Source organism: Brassica oleracea, chromosome C9, assembly GCF_000695525.1.
Source record: "Brassica oleracea var. oleracea cultivar TO1000 chromosome C9, BOL, whole genome shotgun sequence".
Lineage (NCBI taxonomy): Eukaryota > Viridiplantae > Streptophyta > Magnoliopsida > Brassicales > Brassicaceae > Brassica > Brassica oleracea.
In genome coordinates, this window is record NC_027756.1 from 23,533,253 (window position 1) to 23,548,440 (window position 15,188).

Genomic DNA, 15,188 nt, shown 5'->3' on the forward strand with positions numbered 1-15,188 from the left:
CCTCAATTGTGAAGAAATACGGGACGCTCACCGTGAGGCGAAGGGTTCATATCTGATGTGTAGGCGTTGCTATTTATATACCATACTATTTATATACTATACTATGTATTATACTATGTCTTAACCCATTGCATATTCCATGTCTCTTGAGGAATGTAAATAGATAACTCATGTATTATGGCAGGTGGATTTAATTTGTTGTAGATTTGGGTTGCCTATGTATTGCGTTTTATATTTTCCTAATTTGGGTTTAGTGTTTAGTGAGAAGTGTTCTATTACCATCCCCATTAGCTTCGTATTTCATGTTACCCATAAGGCATGTAAATACATACCTCCAGTATTATAAGAGGTGGATTTAATTTCCCGAAGGTTTGGTTTGCCTATGTTTTGGGGTTTATATTTACCTAACTTGGGTTTAGTGTTTACTGTCAAGTGTTCTATTACCATTTCCATTAGTTTTGTATTTCATGTGGCTAATGAGGAATGTAAATACATGTCTCTAGTATTATAGCAGGTGGATTTAGTTTCCTGAAGATTTGGGTTGCGGATTGGGATTTATATTTCTCTAACTTGGGTTTAATGTTTAATGTTAAGTGTTCTATTACCAGCCCTATTAGCTTTGTATTTCATGTTGCTCATGAGGAATGTAAATACATGTCTCCAGTATTATGGCAGGGGGATTTAATTTCATAAAGATTTGGGGTGCCTATGTATTGGGGTTTATATTTCCCTAACTTGGGTTTAGTGTTTACTATCAAGTGTTTATTTTACCATCCCCATTAGCTTTGTATTTCATGTGGCTCATGAGGAATGTAAATATATGTCTCCAGTATTATGGCAGGTGGATTTAATTGCCTGGAGATTTGGGTTGCCTATGGATTGAATTTATATTTTCTTAACTTGGGTTTAGTGTTTACTGTTAAGTGTTCTATTACTATTCATATTAGCTTTGTATTTCATGTTGCTCAATCTTGGCTCTAGTATGCACATAGTATCATTTTAAATAGTACATTGTATATAGTATAGAAGTCTTCTCGTAATGGACGGTGCAAATGTGTACGTAATCCTATAATACACATTTATAATCATTAACCTATACCACTTGTTTTAATTTACACAGTGAAAATATCTTGATAAATCAACTTCAGTATGTGGCATCCTCCTACTCTTTCATTAGGAGTAGGTGTCACCAACTATCCGACCTTCATATTTTCCTAATTTTTATTTAGTGTTTAGTGTCATGTGTTCTTCCACCAATCCCCATTAGATTTTGTAAATCAATCATGGATGTATGCAACTAGTATATAAATAACATAGTATATTTTATATGGAATAGCTGTTCTCAGATAAATTACATAGTGTATTCCATATGGAGTACACCTTCTCACGTAACACACGTCATAAACGTTAATTCACCTTATAACGGACATATATTATCAGAAGTTAACATTGGCATCATTTCATTTAACCAAAATAGAAAGTCATAGGGTTTTCCGTACAACAAACACAATGTGCCCACATTCCATTAAATTTGGGTTACACTATATATTCTTCTGTGTGGTTTACTGAGAGTTTACATTTCCATACTATTTGGCCTTTAGTTTATTTCTGTGTGGTTGATAAATTTATTTCTGGAATATTTGGCTTGCTTTTGGGTAAAACATTATGTACTTTCCTTGCATCATGTGCCTTTTTAACTGTAGCGAAATTATGAAGACCATATTTCACTTGGAACTACATTTATAATATTACTATTCCACATACGGTACATAGTATGGAAACTCATACTATCGGTATAGAATATACTTGTCATCATCTTCAGTTCGTCATCAGGTTAGAATTGTTTCTGGCACACTTACAACTGTTATCCACTCCTCTCGATTCATACCCTTACATCATATGTGTTAAATACAACTGCATAACGCGATCCGTATGTTATGTGATTGTTACGATGCCATACAAAAATGCCACGTCGTTTACTTTATAATATAGAACTGGTAACCTGTTACTTGAAGGGGTATAACCGGATGAAAAGAAGCACAAAAGTTTGACAATGAATTATGTCAAAATCATAGCTACTTCTTTAATTTATCACCAAAATATGGCCATTTGGCCAATAAACCCATAAATTTAAGTACTTTAATTCACTCTGGAGATCTACTTTTCTTAAAAACAATGTTGAGCATAAAGAAGATTTGTTAATAGGTTACAAAGATGACGGGAGAACTGGAAGAAGTTATCAGATGAACAAAAAACACCATATGAAGAGGTTTATTTTATTTTTGTATATATGCTTGCATCGACAGCTATTTAAAAACTTAAGAGTTATGAACTGGGGTATTTTAACAGGTGGCAAAGAAGAACAAGAAGACATATATGGAAGCAATGGAGGAATTTACAAAAGAATGAAGGGGCCATGAATCAAAAAAAAAAAGAAAAAAGAAGAAGAAGAGGAGCCATGAAACTCCATAAACAAGAAGCTCTCCAATTGCTTAAGAAGGACAAACAAACAATCTGACCAAGGTCACTCATTGACTCGCACTTTCTCCTTTTAACTGATCACTAAAATACATCAAGATCATAATCATGTCTCTTGCAGAAGACGAAGAGACCAAGAATAAGAGGAACAAAAACGTTGACCCAAACAAACCCAAGAAGCCTACTTCATAATTCTTTTTTTTTCAGGTTCCTAAAGCTTAAGTGACTCAAGTGTATCATAAGCTTTTAGTTTATAGAAGTTTCTAATTGTTAAAACATTCCACAACAACTTTGATGGAAAAGGCTTTCTGTAGGACGAGCAACTCGACAATCAATGATCTAATCTCAGTGATCTCTTTAAGATTCCTTCTGGGATGTAAAGGAAACTAGCAAGGGGTCTTGGCTCTGGCGCAAACTTTTAAAACTCAGGCCATTGGTATCTGGTTTTATCAGAAGTGAGATTGGGAATGGTGAATCTACTTATTTCTGGTTTGATGAATGGCTAGGCACGAGAAGGCTGATTGAAGAGACTGGTGATATGGGACCTCTGTATCTTGGAATCCCCCGCCAAGCGTTGGTCTCTGATGCTTGTAGGCAAGGTGATTGGGTAATGAGACCCCGAGGCAGGAGAGTGTATGAAGCATTGTATACAAAGATTGAGAACTCTCAGAAGCCAGAGTCAAATGGAGGTAGAGATGTGCCATTATGGAAGCACGATGAGGAGAATTATAAGGCTCTTTTCTCTACTAGAAGGACTTGGGATCAAATAAGGATACAAGCCCCGGAAGTGGATTGGCATTCTATTGTTTGGTTCCTGCAGGGTGTTCCTCGTCAGGCGTTCATTGTGTGGTTGACTATGAAAGACAGATTCTCAACAGGAGTCCGCATGAGGAACTGGGGAATCACCCAAGGATGACTGTTCTTTGGAGAAAGGGATGAAAGCAGAGATCACCTCTACTTTGCTTGTCCTATTACCTTCACAATCTGGACTACTCTCACTGTCAGACTGTTGGGATCTGCAGTGTCACCAGACTGGACCACCACTCTGTCGTCATTGAAGAGACGCAACAGAAGCATGATGGACAGTATCCTCTTGAGGTTGGTCTTTCACGCCATCATCTATTTCGTTTGGAAAGAGAGGAACACAAGAAGACATCATGGTACTTGGATGACCACTGATAGAATGATTAGGCAGATTGATAAAGCCATTCGCAACAGGATCTCATCCCTGAAATATAGGGGGAATCACAAGCTTGCAGGGCTTGTCAGCCGTTGGTTCGAAGTCTATGGAGGGTGAAGCAAACTGGCGATGGAGGATGAAGTAAATATGCTGAGTTTAAAACGAGTTTTGATAGGATAAGAAATAAATGGTTGCAGCTAATGTATATAGCGCCTAGTTACCTTAGAAACTCTTTGTAAACCCATCTTATTTTTTGATTAATCAAAATAAAAGTTCATCAAAAAAAAAAAACTCAGATCCATGTCTTTTTTTTTTGTAAAAAGGTTGTTGATTTTCAAAAGGCTTATTGGGGAGATAGTCATATATGAGTATCAAATTAAGTAAGTAGTCATGATTTTGACATAATTAAATATCAGGCTTTTTGTACCCAATCTAACCGGTTATACCCTTTCCAGCCGCAAGTTTCCAGTTGCATTGTCTAAAGTAAATGACGTGGTTGTTTTTTTATGGCTTATTAACAATCAGATATATTTAACACATATGATGAAAGAATATGCATCGACATTAGAAAATAATATTTTTCTGTGTAACAGAACATACGTACACGTAATGGATATTTGATGTTATTGAAATTGCTATTCCATATAGATAAATAGCATAGTTCACGTATTACAGGCCAAGATATATGTGTTGTAAGTACTCAATGCTTCTCAAATGATAACCTCTAGAAACATGGTTATAATAGAGGAATCCATTGTATTTTATATAGAGATGAACTTTTTATATTTCAAACATTACAATGATGAAGAACGATAGCGTATTCGGTACAGATCATGCAATTTCATCTCTAGTAGAATAGTTTTGTCAATCGATTTCATCTCGAATAGAATAGTTTGAACATATAATTTTTCATATTCTATTTCAAATAGATTATCCATAAAAGATCTCACACAGACAAGTTGTATTAACTAAACCCTAAACCCAAATATAATCTCTAAATCCAAATAGAATGGAACAAAATAAATAACACAATACATATTGGTAAAATTATAAAAAGTATATAATTGCATGGAAAGAAGTTAATGATGACCATAACCATACCATCTCACCTTTTAAATACTAAATCCTAAACTCTAATCACTAAACCCTAACCCAAATATGAACCCTAAACCCACATATCAAAATCAAAAAAAATACATAATATTTTACAGATTCAAAAACATGTAGCCATAGTGAGAACTTAAGAAAATTACAAACTATATTTATAAACAAAATATATCACTTTTTAGTAACCGTCAAATAGAATGGAACATGATAAAATAGTATAGCAACAAAATATATCATATTACAAAATATGAAAATACATATTGTTTTACATTTCTATTCTATATGCAAAAATAAATACATTGGTTTCGATTGTAGAGATAGAGGTGATCGCCATTGCACAAGTCTTGTCTCTCACCATAAGAGTCTTTGAAACTCTACAATTCTTCGCCATCAACATAGAAAATTTCATCAACAATCTCACAATTACTATACTATACGGGCAAGCATCTGTACTATTCCATTTATATACAACACCTTCTGTACCCTAATTTTGAGAGGAGCCCCAAATTGAAATAAAATAAGAAGGGACGAGAAGACGGTGAAGAGAATCAATGGAAAACAAGGAGAACTTACGAGAGTTTCAGAGATCTGAGAAGAATCGAGTTGGAGAAGTTCGGTAGAAAGGGTGTGCTACTAACCGCCGCTTAAACCCTAACGGAGACCCCTAACGCAGAAAAGGAGATGACAATGGAGGACAAAGGAGATGGAAACTCTGTCGATTGCATGCAGAATCGAGGCTTGGAGGAATTCGGTGTCGGAGACCTTTCGACTGCTACAAATTTACCACATAAGTTAACAGAGAAAGATGTGAACGACGGTGAGACACAAATTATTTTATAGGGATTTTCCTTAAAATATTTATTTAATTATAGCAGCAGGTTGGGCTGGTAATGTTTGAGGGGTATTAGCGTATTAATTTGTAATTGTAACAGTGTGTATAGAAACATTAGGTTAAATAGCCATTTTGTGAATTATCGTTTTTTTCATGGTTATACGATCCTATTTCCCATTTTCAAAGAGACATGATACATATCTATGAAGTTTTTTTATCTTATTTATATTTTTTATTGGATCTTGGACACTTACAAAAAAAAAAGAAATCTTCAAATTATCAAATAAAAATTATCAAATTGAATTTTTTTTTTATAAAAAATACAAAAACAATTCCCGCAGCGTAGCGCGGGTGTTTACCTAGTATTAGTAATGACACAAATAATTATCAAAGTGTTCAAATTGAAGATGATACAAAAGTTTGAGCTTATATGAAAATTATCAGTTGTCAATTGCTAAAGAAATTAGGATTGCAAACCAGTATGGTCACTGTTCCCAGTGTTAAATATTAGCCTCAATAGTAAAAAGATTTAGTATAAGACTAGACTTTAAATAATGGGAAATTGGAATGGATAACTACAAAACAAAGCATAATTCAATATCTAACCAAAAAATAAATTACCTCCATTATTTATGTAATATATACTACAATACCCCTAAGAATCCGGTTAATGAAATATTAAAATATCTTCTTCTTATTCAATTACCAACTACCACGATTACCAACTACCACCGCTCTTCTTCCTTCTCTACCATACATCGTCTCCACTTCATCTATCGTTTTTACCGCTACGTCTATGCTTCTGAAGTTTACAGACCACAACACCGTTACGGTCGAGGCGTCTTTGATTCTCTTCTTCACATCATCGATTTCTGTCAGATCAGTGGAACTATTATATGTTATTTCGTTTGTTACTATTCTATTTAATAATACTTCATGTTATATACTATTTACATATTTTGATATTTGGATTAAAGTTTATATTTACTCTTTAGGGTTTAGTAATTAATATTTTAGATTTAGTTTATGGAATATTTTAGTTGGTGCCAGGGTGAGCATTACCTCTTTTCTTGTTATTTGTTAATTTTAGATATACATAGTATAGTATATTTAAACCATTTAATAATTTTATTAATATGAACTATACCATTTACCATATTCTATTCTATTTATGTTTTCATATGATGAAAGAGTTATGTGTACATGCCTATAATTTTATTATCATGTTGTTTACTATCTATAAGATACATATGAACATTGAAAACAACTGTAGATGTCAAGCATGTAAACACATTATACTTTTCTAATATTATGCTATTCGATAATTTCATTGTGTGTACTATTCTATTTAGTTTATTTCATACCATTCAGTTTGTTCCATATCATTCAGTGTTCTATATCATTATGCATAAAAGACCATCATTTCGTCTCCATCTACGACAATTTTTTTTTTCTTTAGCCACGACGACGACCACCACAACACAGCCACAATATCTATTGATACAAAAAGCCATTGTTTCTTCCATATTTATGACTGTCACACCATCATCGTCAATGCCATAACCACCATCACTGTAACAACGTTTTTTTTTTTTTTTTTTATTTAAGTGATATCCTTATGTGTTATCACCGTCAACCGTCTTAGAAAAATGAGAAAACCGGAAGAAAAAAAGAAAAAAATGATAGGAGATCTAATTATGTCAACATCATTGCCATATTCTTAATTTTTCTTTCAAATTTGTCTATTACACAAATTAACCCTTAAATAATTGTCTTTGCTTTTAGCATCATTTAATATTTTGGATATATTTTTAGTACTATACATACATGTTATTAATATATAATATTTATCTATTATTTAATTTGAATTAAAATAAATTATATTGATTTCATTCCATTCTTTTAATTATATTTGTGTTGTTAAAAAAGTATTTGCAATGTATAGAGTGAGCCGTCCTACTTGATTTTACAAAAAAATATCAGCTAAATAACTGAAAACATGTATAAGCATAAATATAGAGAAATAAAAAGAATAAATAAAATAATTCAATTTATTAGAATAGGGAATTTTATGCTTATACTTAATTTTTGATTTCATTATTCTATGCATCATTTTATTTTGAACACCTATACATCTTCGTTTCATTTCCATCCAGTTACACTCTGAATTTTCAATCCGGTTAATGTACCGGTTCGATATAATATGGCTTGGTTAATGTTCCGGTTCAGAATAAAATTATTGGTTTGGCATGGTACATAAAGCTTCCACGTGTTTATGAAACATCATACACGTGGCCCAAGTCAAAACCCTCAAGCAGCGAAAACCTAGTCGTCCCGTCACCGTAACCAATTCGAATTCCAATTTAACGAGAAATAAAATAAGCGTTAGATGATCGATGGCGTTCTACAGATCTCTAAGAAAGCTTGCTGAAACCAATCCCCTTAAAAAGTCCAGACCATTCTTCACCGCCGCCGCAGCTTCCGGCGGAACCGTTTCTCCGATCGCACCGTCGTTTTCGCCGCTGATCCCACAGTTCACGAACCGGTTGTCTCCGCTTTCGAAATGGTTCGTACCTCTCCACGGACCTCTGTTCCTGTCTCCTCCTCCTTGGAAACTGCTCCAGTCCGCGACGCCTCTTCACTGGCGAGGAAACGGCGCCGTTTTGAGGGAGGTGGAGGCTCTGAGTGTTAGATTGGATCGGATTAGGAGAAGAACGAGGTTAGGGTTACAGTCTGTGACACAACACGTGGATGATAATTATTTGGCTAAGGAGGAAGATGGAAGCAGAGGAGGAGGGATAATGGAGAGTTTTGTGAATGTGCCGAATATGATATCTATGGCACGATTAGCATCTGGTCCTGTGCTTTGGTGGTATGTGTATCAAGCACCTCTTTTCTCATATCATCAGAGGATGAAGAATCTGAACTTTGATTGATTCTTTCTTGTATTGTAGGATGATATTGAATGAGATGTATACTCCTGCTTTCGTAGGGTTGGCTGTTTCTGGAGCTAGTGATTGGGTATATTCATCTTCTTTGTTGTTAATTGTTTGGAGAAACATGGTTTTGAATCTTAATTTTCTGGGCTCTTTACTCTGTAGTTAGATGGTTACATGGCTAGGAGAATGAAGATTGATTCTGTGGTTGGCTCTTACCTTGATCCTCTTGCTGACAAGGTAAATACCTAATGATCTTTTAATGTGTTTAGTATTTTTTTTTCTTACTCACTGTGGTTGTTCTCTGACTGTGGTTTCAAGTTTTCACCTCCGATTTATTGATTATTTAACTTTCAATTTCAGGTTCTTATTGGATGTGTTGCATTAGCAATGGTGCAGAAGGATCTTCTTCATCGTGAGTACTTTTTTTTAGCTTAAAGTTTCTACTTTTAGTCTTTTAATCTCAGACAGCTATAAAAACAAACCTTCGTAGAAAAAGCTTGCGACTTAGTTTTGGTACCACGAGGAAACCCCCATCTAAGTTGATTAACTAGTTAAGTCGTCTTGGATACAACATTCTAAACTCAGACAACATTTTGGTACTGTTATGTTTATGTGACATTTGTGCTTTAAAGCTGGGCTGGTTGGAATCGTGGTGTTCCGTGATGTTGCACTGGTCGGCGGAGCGGTATATCTAAGGGCATTAAACTTAGACTGGAAGGTGAAGCTCGACAACTTTAGAACTAGAACAACCAAACCATTTTTTTCCCTCTCGACCATATATGGTTACAGAAGTTGAGATTATTGATAGAAATCATTTTTGGCCTTATATTCTCAGTGGAAAAAATGGAGTGATTTCTTCAACCTCGATGGTGCAAGCCCCCAGAAAGTAAAACCATTATTCATAAGCAAGGTATGATCTCCAGTTGACAGCGTGTGCTCCTAAAAACCACACATATGTTACATCTTTTGGTATACTTAACCAGTTGGTTGAAAAACAGGTGAATACAGTTTTCCAATTGGCTCTAGTCGCTGGTGCACTCCTTCAACCTGAATTTGGGAATCCAGATACACAGACATGGATCAATTATCTAAGGTACTATATTAGTCTTTTTCTTAAAGAACAGTCTGGATTAGTTAAAAGCATATGGAGTGTGTTCTGAAGTGTTTCTTATTGGTCTCATTTGTTTTGTATCCAGCTGGTTAGTTGCTTCGACGACTATGGCTTCAACAGCAGCTTATGGAGCGCAGTACATGAAGAACAAACCTATCTCCATGATTAAGAGATCATAGTAACATTGACTTACTTAACACACTGGCCGCACACCGGAAAGGCCTGAACGACTCTTACTGTTTCCAGAAATCTGCAGCTACTTTTCAATTTAAAAAAAAGGAATGTGCGGTTAACAAATGAAGCCTGTGAATGAGAAACGATGTCTTTGTCTTTTTGTTGTAAAAAGAGTTGGGCTATTGGTTTCTTTTCTTTTTGTTCTTCCTATAGCTTCTGGTAATGAGAGATGTCTGAAAGTGGATGTTTAACCTTGGAGAGAAATAAATCGAATCCTGGCACATGCATCTCTTTTATCAGACAACTTAACTAGAGAAGATGGCATTCTTCTGAAAAAGTTTCGGACATGAACGAAGACAATAATTAACAATGTAGACATAACTGGAGGTTTGTGTACAACTTGAGTGTGTCCAATAAACATAACATAAACACTAAAACCAAAAAGCAAATTTGTATACACAACACGATGAGAGACAACGATACCAAAAGACACCAAACTACTTGAAACTAACACTAAGGTGTGGTGGTGAGTTCACAACTAGCGTGTCATAGTCAATAGGCTTTGTGCTATTATCTTCTTTCCTTTGCATACCATTTTATATCTGACCAAACGGAATTCGTTATCCCGTTTGGAAGTGTAGTGATCTCAGGATCAGTCTTGGTGGATTTCATCGAAAGGTGCAGCATCAAACCTGACGTTTTCTGGCCGTGCCACCACGACTGGTTCATCTGCAAATAGGGCTTTGAGGAACGCTGGAGTCTTTAAAGGACGACGATTAGTCATTCTCGGATACACCTCAGACAGAAAGTAGTAAGCATGACCAGCTATCATACCCTGTAAGGTTTTTAAACAGGTTTAAGATAGAGATCAAAGAAGAGATTTTGGGAATGATTAAGGATATATACCAGAAGATCCACCCAAGGACTGGCACCAACAAGGACAGAGAACCCAAGAAGTACCTGCAATGGCAGAAGTTGCATAAGATGTTATTCTGGTGGAAGTTTAGGGAAAAGAGAGGAAGCGAGAAAGATAAGACTCACCCATGGTAGGTAAGCAGCTGTGAAGGTGAACAGACCCAGGAAACTCATGTGAATATAAGGATTTTGTTTGCTCCACACATACACCTGTATAACAAAGGAGACAGCTAGGTTTGGAGATGACTTAGATTTGTGGGAAACAAGATGTGATAGAAGTTACTAACCATCATGAAAGTTAATGAGTTGCTGAGGAAGATGATTTTAGCAAACGATGCGGATAAGTAGGGTATCATTCCGCCGAGGAGAACAATACCAGTTAGAACGGTTGCTCCAAAAAGGAGCATGTAAAGAAAATCAGCAGTCTTTCCCCTGAATGAGTTTTCTTCAAGGAGTTTGCAGTACCGTGCGAGGAAGAACATATGAAACATGAAGTCCAAATCTTGCAAAAAAAAAATATATATATCCTACAAGATTAATACAGTTCCAAATGATACATGATAGTCAACTAGGCAATTGAATACACAATCAATCCAAAAAGGCCATTAACAAGCACGACCAAAACCATCCTAAGTAAGCCTCTAGCCAAAACAGTAATAAAACTGAACTCGAACCTTGAAAGCTTCTAAACGCAATTCAAAATTTCCACAACTGAGAAAAGTACAATGCCAATAAGGCAAGATGTTAGTGGTCAGATTCCAAAAGAATGCAAAGCACTCTAAATCAATAGCAAATCAGTTCTGATAACAAAGACACCACATACAGGAGCTTTTAAACCCACAAGATTGATACAGTTCCTCCACTAATAAATGAAAGTCAACTAGGCAGTTGACTTCAAAATCTTCCTCAGTAGCACGAGCTAAACCTTTCTCCGCAGGCTATATAGCTAAAAAATTTGACGTAAAACATAAACTAGTTAAGCAGGTGATGCGAAAATACAACTCGGACCCTGAAAGCTTCTGAACGCAATTCAAAAAAGTGAACTTTCATAAACATGTGCATCAGTGAATCATATGACTAGTGATGCAAGATGTTTGTACATCTGATCCCAAAAAATCAGTTATGAAGCCATTTTAAAACAAAGACACCATATACAGGAGCCACTGAAATTCACAATAACGGTAAAGATGAAAGCTTTTTTATAACACAAAGCCTGAGGAGGACACTTACCCATCTTGCGGAAATACAAGAAGTTGGTAACGAGACGCCAGTACTGGTGTTGCTTCACCACAAGGGTGGGATTCAAGTAGAGGCTATACGGCGATATAATCTGCAATTCACAACACCCCCACCCCCAAACCAAAATCAAGAAACCCTAATTCAAATGAAAACCGTAAATGTCCTCCTATTTAAAGCACATACATCGAGTGAACATCCGACGGTGGTGACAACGGCCGCCGTGAGATACGAGCGAGTGATGATCGGCATCTGTTTGTACCATTCTTCTACACCCTGCGCCATTCTTATTTCGCCCCCCCCAAGCTAAATTCAATCGGAGAAATCGTCGCGGAACCCTAGAACCAGACGGAAATCTATGGAAGCTTCCTGAGAATCGCAATGAGTTTTTCAGATTCAAAAACTTTAAAATTAAAACTCAGGAATTCGTTTTCTTCGTATCTATATTACATACCGTCCTATCGGAAATAGGCTAATGACGTCAGCATTTTTTCCACCGTGCTTGTCGTTATCCTCTAACTTAAACGGCATGGCGTTCACATGGAACAGAGTTAAACACAGCAAGGTAATCACATTTACAAAAGCCCAAATCTATCGTTGCCTCATTCGCCGCCACGTCGCTATTCTGGTGTTTTGGTGGGTCCCACTTTTACAAAGTGCGAAAAAATGTCAAGTCTGTGGTTCGAATCCGGGTTATTGAAATATAAACACCAACATTTATATAAACTAAAGGATACTTTGTACATTTATGGCTAAAACTAATATATATTTATAAAGGTCGGAAACCTTTGCTTCTTCGGTTTTTTCTCTGGGTCAAGCCTACAAGTGTATTATGAGTTTCATTTTTAAAAGAGGTTCATCACGTTATATGAAAAAAAAACAACAATTATAGTTTTTCCATATTGTAAACTGTCTTCGTTTAACATGAGTTTAAGTTCTTTTCATCATTGTCTCAGACAAATCTGAGTTACAGAGTTGCACCGTATGTATGTTCGTAATCTATTTTTTCACTGGTGAACTCTTCATCTCCCCATCTTAAATCGCTTGATCTTAAATGTTCCTGATTTGTAGCATTTCTGTAAACCCTATATATATGATTCTCATATTTGATGAACTCAATCTGCATCTCTACAAAACTCATTGATTCCTCTTAGCTTTAATGATCTTCTAGAAAATGTCTTTCTACCTCTCCAGTTCCTCAAAACGGCGTTCCCGGCATCCGTCACTCAACCTTCGAGTCTCTCCGTGTTGGTCATAGTAGTCAGAGCATAGCTCTAACCTCCTCGCTTATGGGATTCCCTGAACTTCAAGAAAGACAGTGAGTTTATGGGAATCACGGTTCTCTTCCTTGATAAAAATGTAAGTTAATCTTCGATTTATCACACTTATTTAATATAATTGTTTTTAATTGATTTCCTGATTCTTTGTTAAATGATATTATTTGGAGATTTTGTGATTCATGGGTTTATTCTCGCCGGACGTGCTAATCATTACATGCCATCTTTGAAAGCCGGTTCCATTGTGAAAGTCGATCGTTTTGAGGTTGCTAGGTGCTCAAGCATTTGCAAGATAATTGATCATCCATTCCTCATTCGTTTCATCTCACCAACTATTATTGATGAAGTCATCATGGATGCTCCTGAGATCAATTTCCAATCATAATTAGATTGTTTGACAATTTCCAAGTGATTGCGAACACAAACCTAGAACTCCCAGGTATATTATCATATTGCATCTGGGTTTATAATATGTTTCGTTATCATAACTGATATTTAAACTCGCAGATGTGGTTGGACAAATACGTTCTGTCCAAGGCTCTGACCTTAGCAAAGAAACAACTTAAGTCGTTATTCGTCTCCTCATTGATCCGTACGAAACAATCAACACACAATTCCTTTTATATTATTATCTATATTGTGCTAACATCAATAATCAAAAATATTTTCTACCCAAAATCTGTGGTCGTCTATTTATCTCTTACTTATCAAACTAATTTTACACAAACCTTTATTTTACAACTTAAAAGAAACCACAACAACCCAAACAATCAAAACACCAAAAACTAGAATTCCAAAAGAGACGAATCATTAATGATCACATCTCTTTTTTATTTAATCTTAGAAATAAACTTCAAAACAAATATACCAAACCAATCACTTCAACTAAAATTCAACGACACATACATTGAAATTACATACCAAACAAATACACACTACACGGCCAGCTATTTAACAATTTACAAACTTACTTTCGCAACGAAGAAGACGAAGACGACAACCAAGATCAGTGAAATTACCTAAACAAAAAAGGAGAGTAAGTTACGAATTCTGATAAATACAACTAACAATGATTTCTGTTTACATATTACCCATCAGATAAAAGATAAACAAACACACGCACACCAGAAGATACAAGAGACATCCCGACAGACACAAAGGCGATAACAACATCTCCACCTGCTCACTCATCTTGTCTTATAAAAATAGCTTACATGCCCAATGTCAAAAGACTAATGTTATTGTGTTCTTATGAGAAATACATAAATCCGTTTAAAACCCATTAAGGCCCAAATACTCAGAACTGTCACTCATTTTATAGTTATTTCTACAAGTTTTCATGTATTTGTTTTAAAGGTCCGGTAAGAGCAACAAGTTTAAAAATAAAATAAAAACATATAACAATAATAATAAGGATAATAAAAATTATTACTTAATACACACAACTTACGCAACTAAACCGGAGAAAAAAATATCCAAAAACAAAAGGTACTCTCAACAATTTTAATATAATTTATGTTCGCTCCCAAAGGCGTTAAATGTGAGTGATAGTTTCATTGAGAGTGTTAGTAGTAATGTCACGATGTTATTGTTTGAACCGGATTCAGTCGACTAAGATGGAAGAAGTCAGAAATGGGATGGCTAAAGACGTTTTATTTAGATATGGTTTGGAGGGTTACAAGAGTGACAAGAAGATTCAAGAGCAGAAGAGTAACAAGATCAAATAGATAGTCTAAAACCCTAGATCTAGCCGGTCAGTGTGTTCAATGGTCCAAAAGTCCTTTTCTTGTTGCTTCCTTTTCCCTTCTTATAGGACTCCTGCCCCAGATGCCCTAATTTCGTGCCCCTTTGGGCCTTGATGCGAGAGGCCGAGTATACGGGCCTGAACGAGCCTCCCTCTAAGCCGGGCACTTTTAGCCGACTTACTCGACCGGCTAAA

The 15,188-nt window shown here is 35.7% G+C and overlaps 3 protein-coding genes across 3 annotated transcripts; 2 read left to right on the forward strand and 1 right to left on the reverse strand.

Moving 5' to 3' along the window:
- Positions 1 to 2,772: 2,772 nt before the first annotated feature.
- LOC106314603 lies at positions 2,773 to 3,394 on the forward strand. The gene is made up of 2 exons (XM_013752450.1): positions 2,773 to 2,854; positions 2,985 to 3,394. Exons 1-2 carry the CDS (start codon positions 2,773 to 2,775, stop codon positions 3,392 to 3,394), a joined length of 492 nt encoding a protein of 163 aa, XP_013607904.1.
- A 4,509-nt stretch (positions 3,395 to 7,903) lies between these two features.
- LOC106319050 (cardiolipin synthase (CMP-forming), mitochondrial) lies at positions 7,904 to 10,031 on the forward strand. The gene is made up of 8 exons (XM_013757265.1): positions 7,904 to 8,469; positions 8,552 to 8,618; positions 8,699 to 8,773; positions 8,897 to 8,948; positions 9,169 to 9,254; positions 9,372 to 9,446; positions 9,535 to 9,629; positions 9,733 to 10,031. The coding sequence occupies exons 1-8, from the start codon at positions 7,994 to 7,996 to the stop codon at positions 9,824 to 9,826; spliced, it is 1,020 nt and encodes a 339-aa protein (XP_013612719.1). The 5' UTR covers positions 7,904 to 7,993; the 3' UTR covers positions 9,827 to 10,031.
- A 137-nt stretch (positions 10,032 to 10,168) lies between these two features.
- LOC106319051 (derlin-2.2) lies at positions 10,169 to 12,392 on the reverse strand. Its single transcript, XM_013757266.1, has 6 exons — positions 12,159 to 12,392; positions 11,967 to 12,066; positions 11,024 to 11,238; positions 10,863 to 10,946; positions 10,728 to 10,781; positions 10,169 to 10,656 (listed from the first exon to the last, which is right to left on the reverse strand). The coding sequence occupies exons 1-6, from the start codon at positions 12,255 to 12,257 to the stop codon at positions 10,474 to 10,476; spliced, it is 735 nt and encodes a 244-aa protein (XP_013612720.1). The 5' UTR covers positions 12,258 to 12,392; the 3' UTR covers positions 10,169 to 10,473.
- Between the last annotated feature and the right edge of the window lie 2,796 nt (positions 12,393 to 15,188).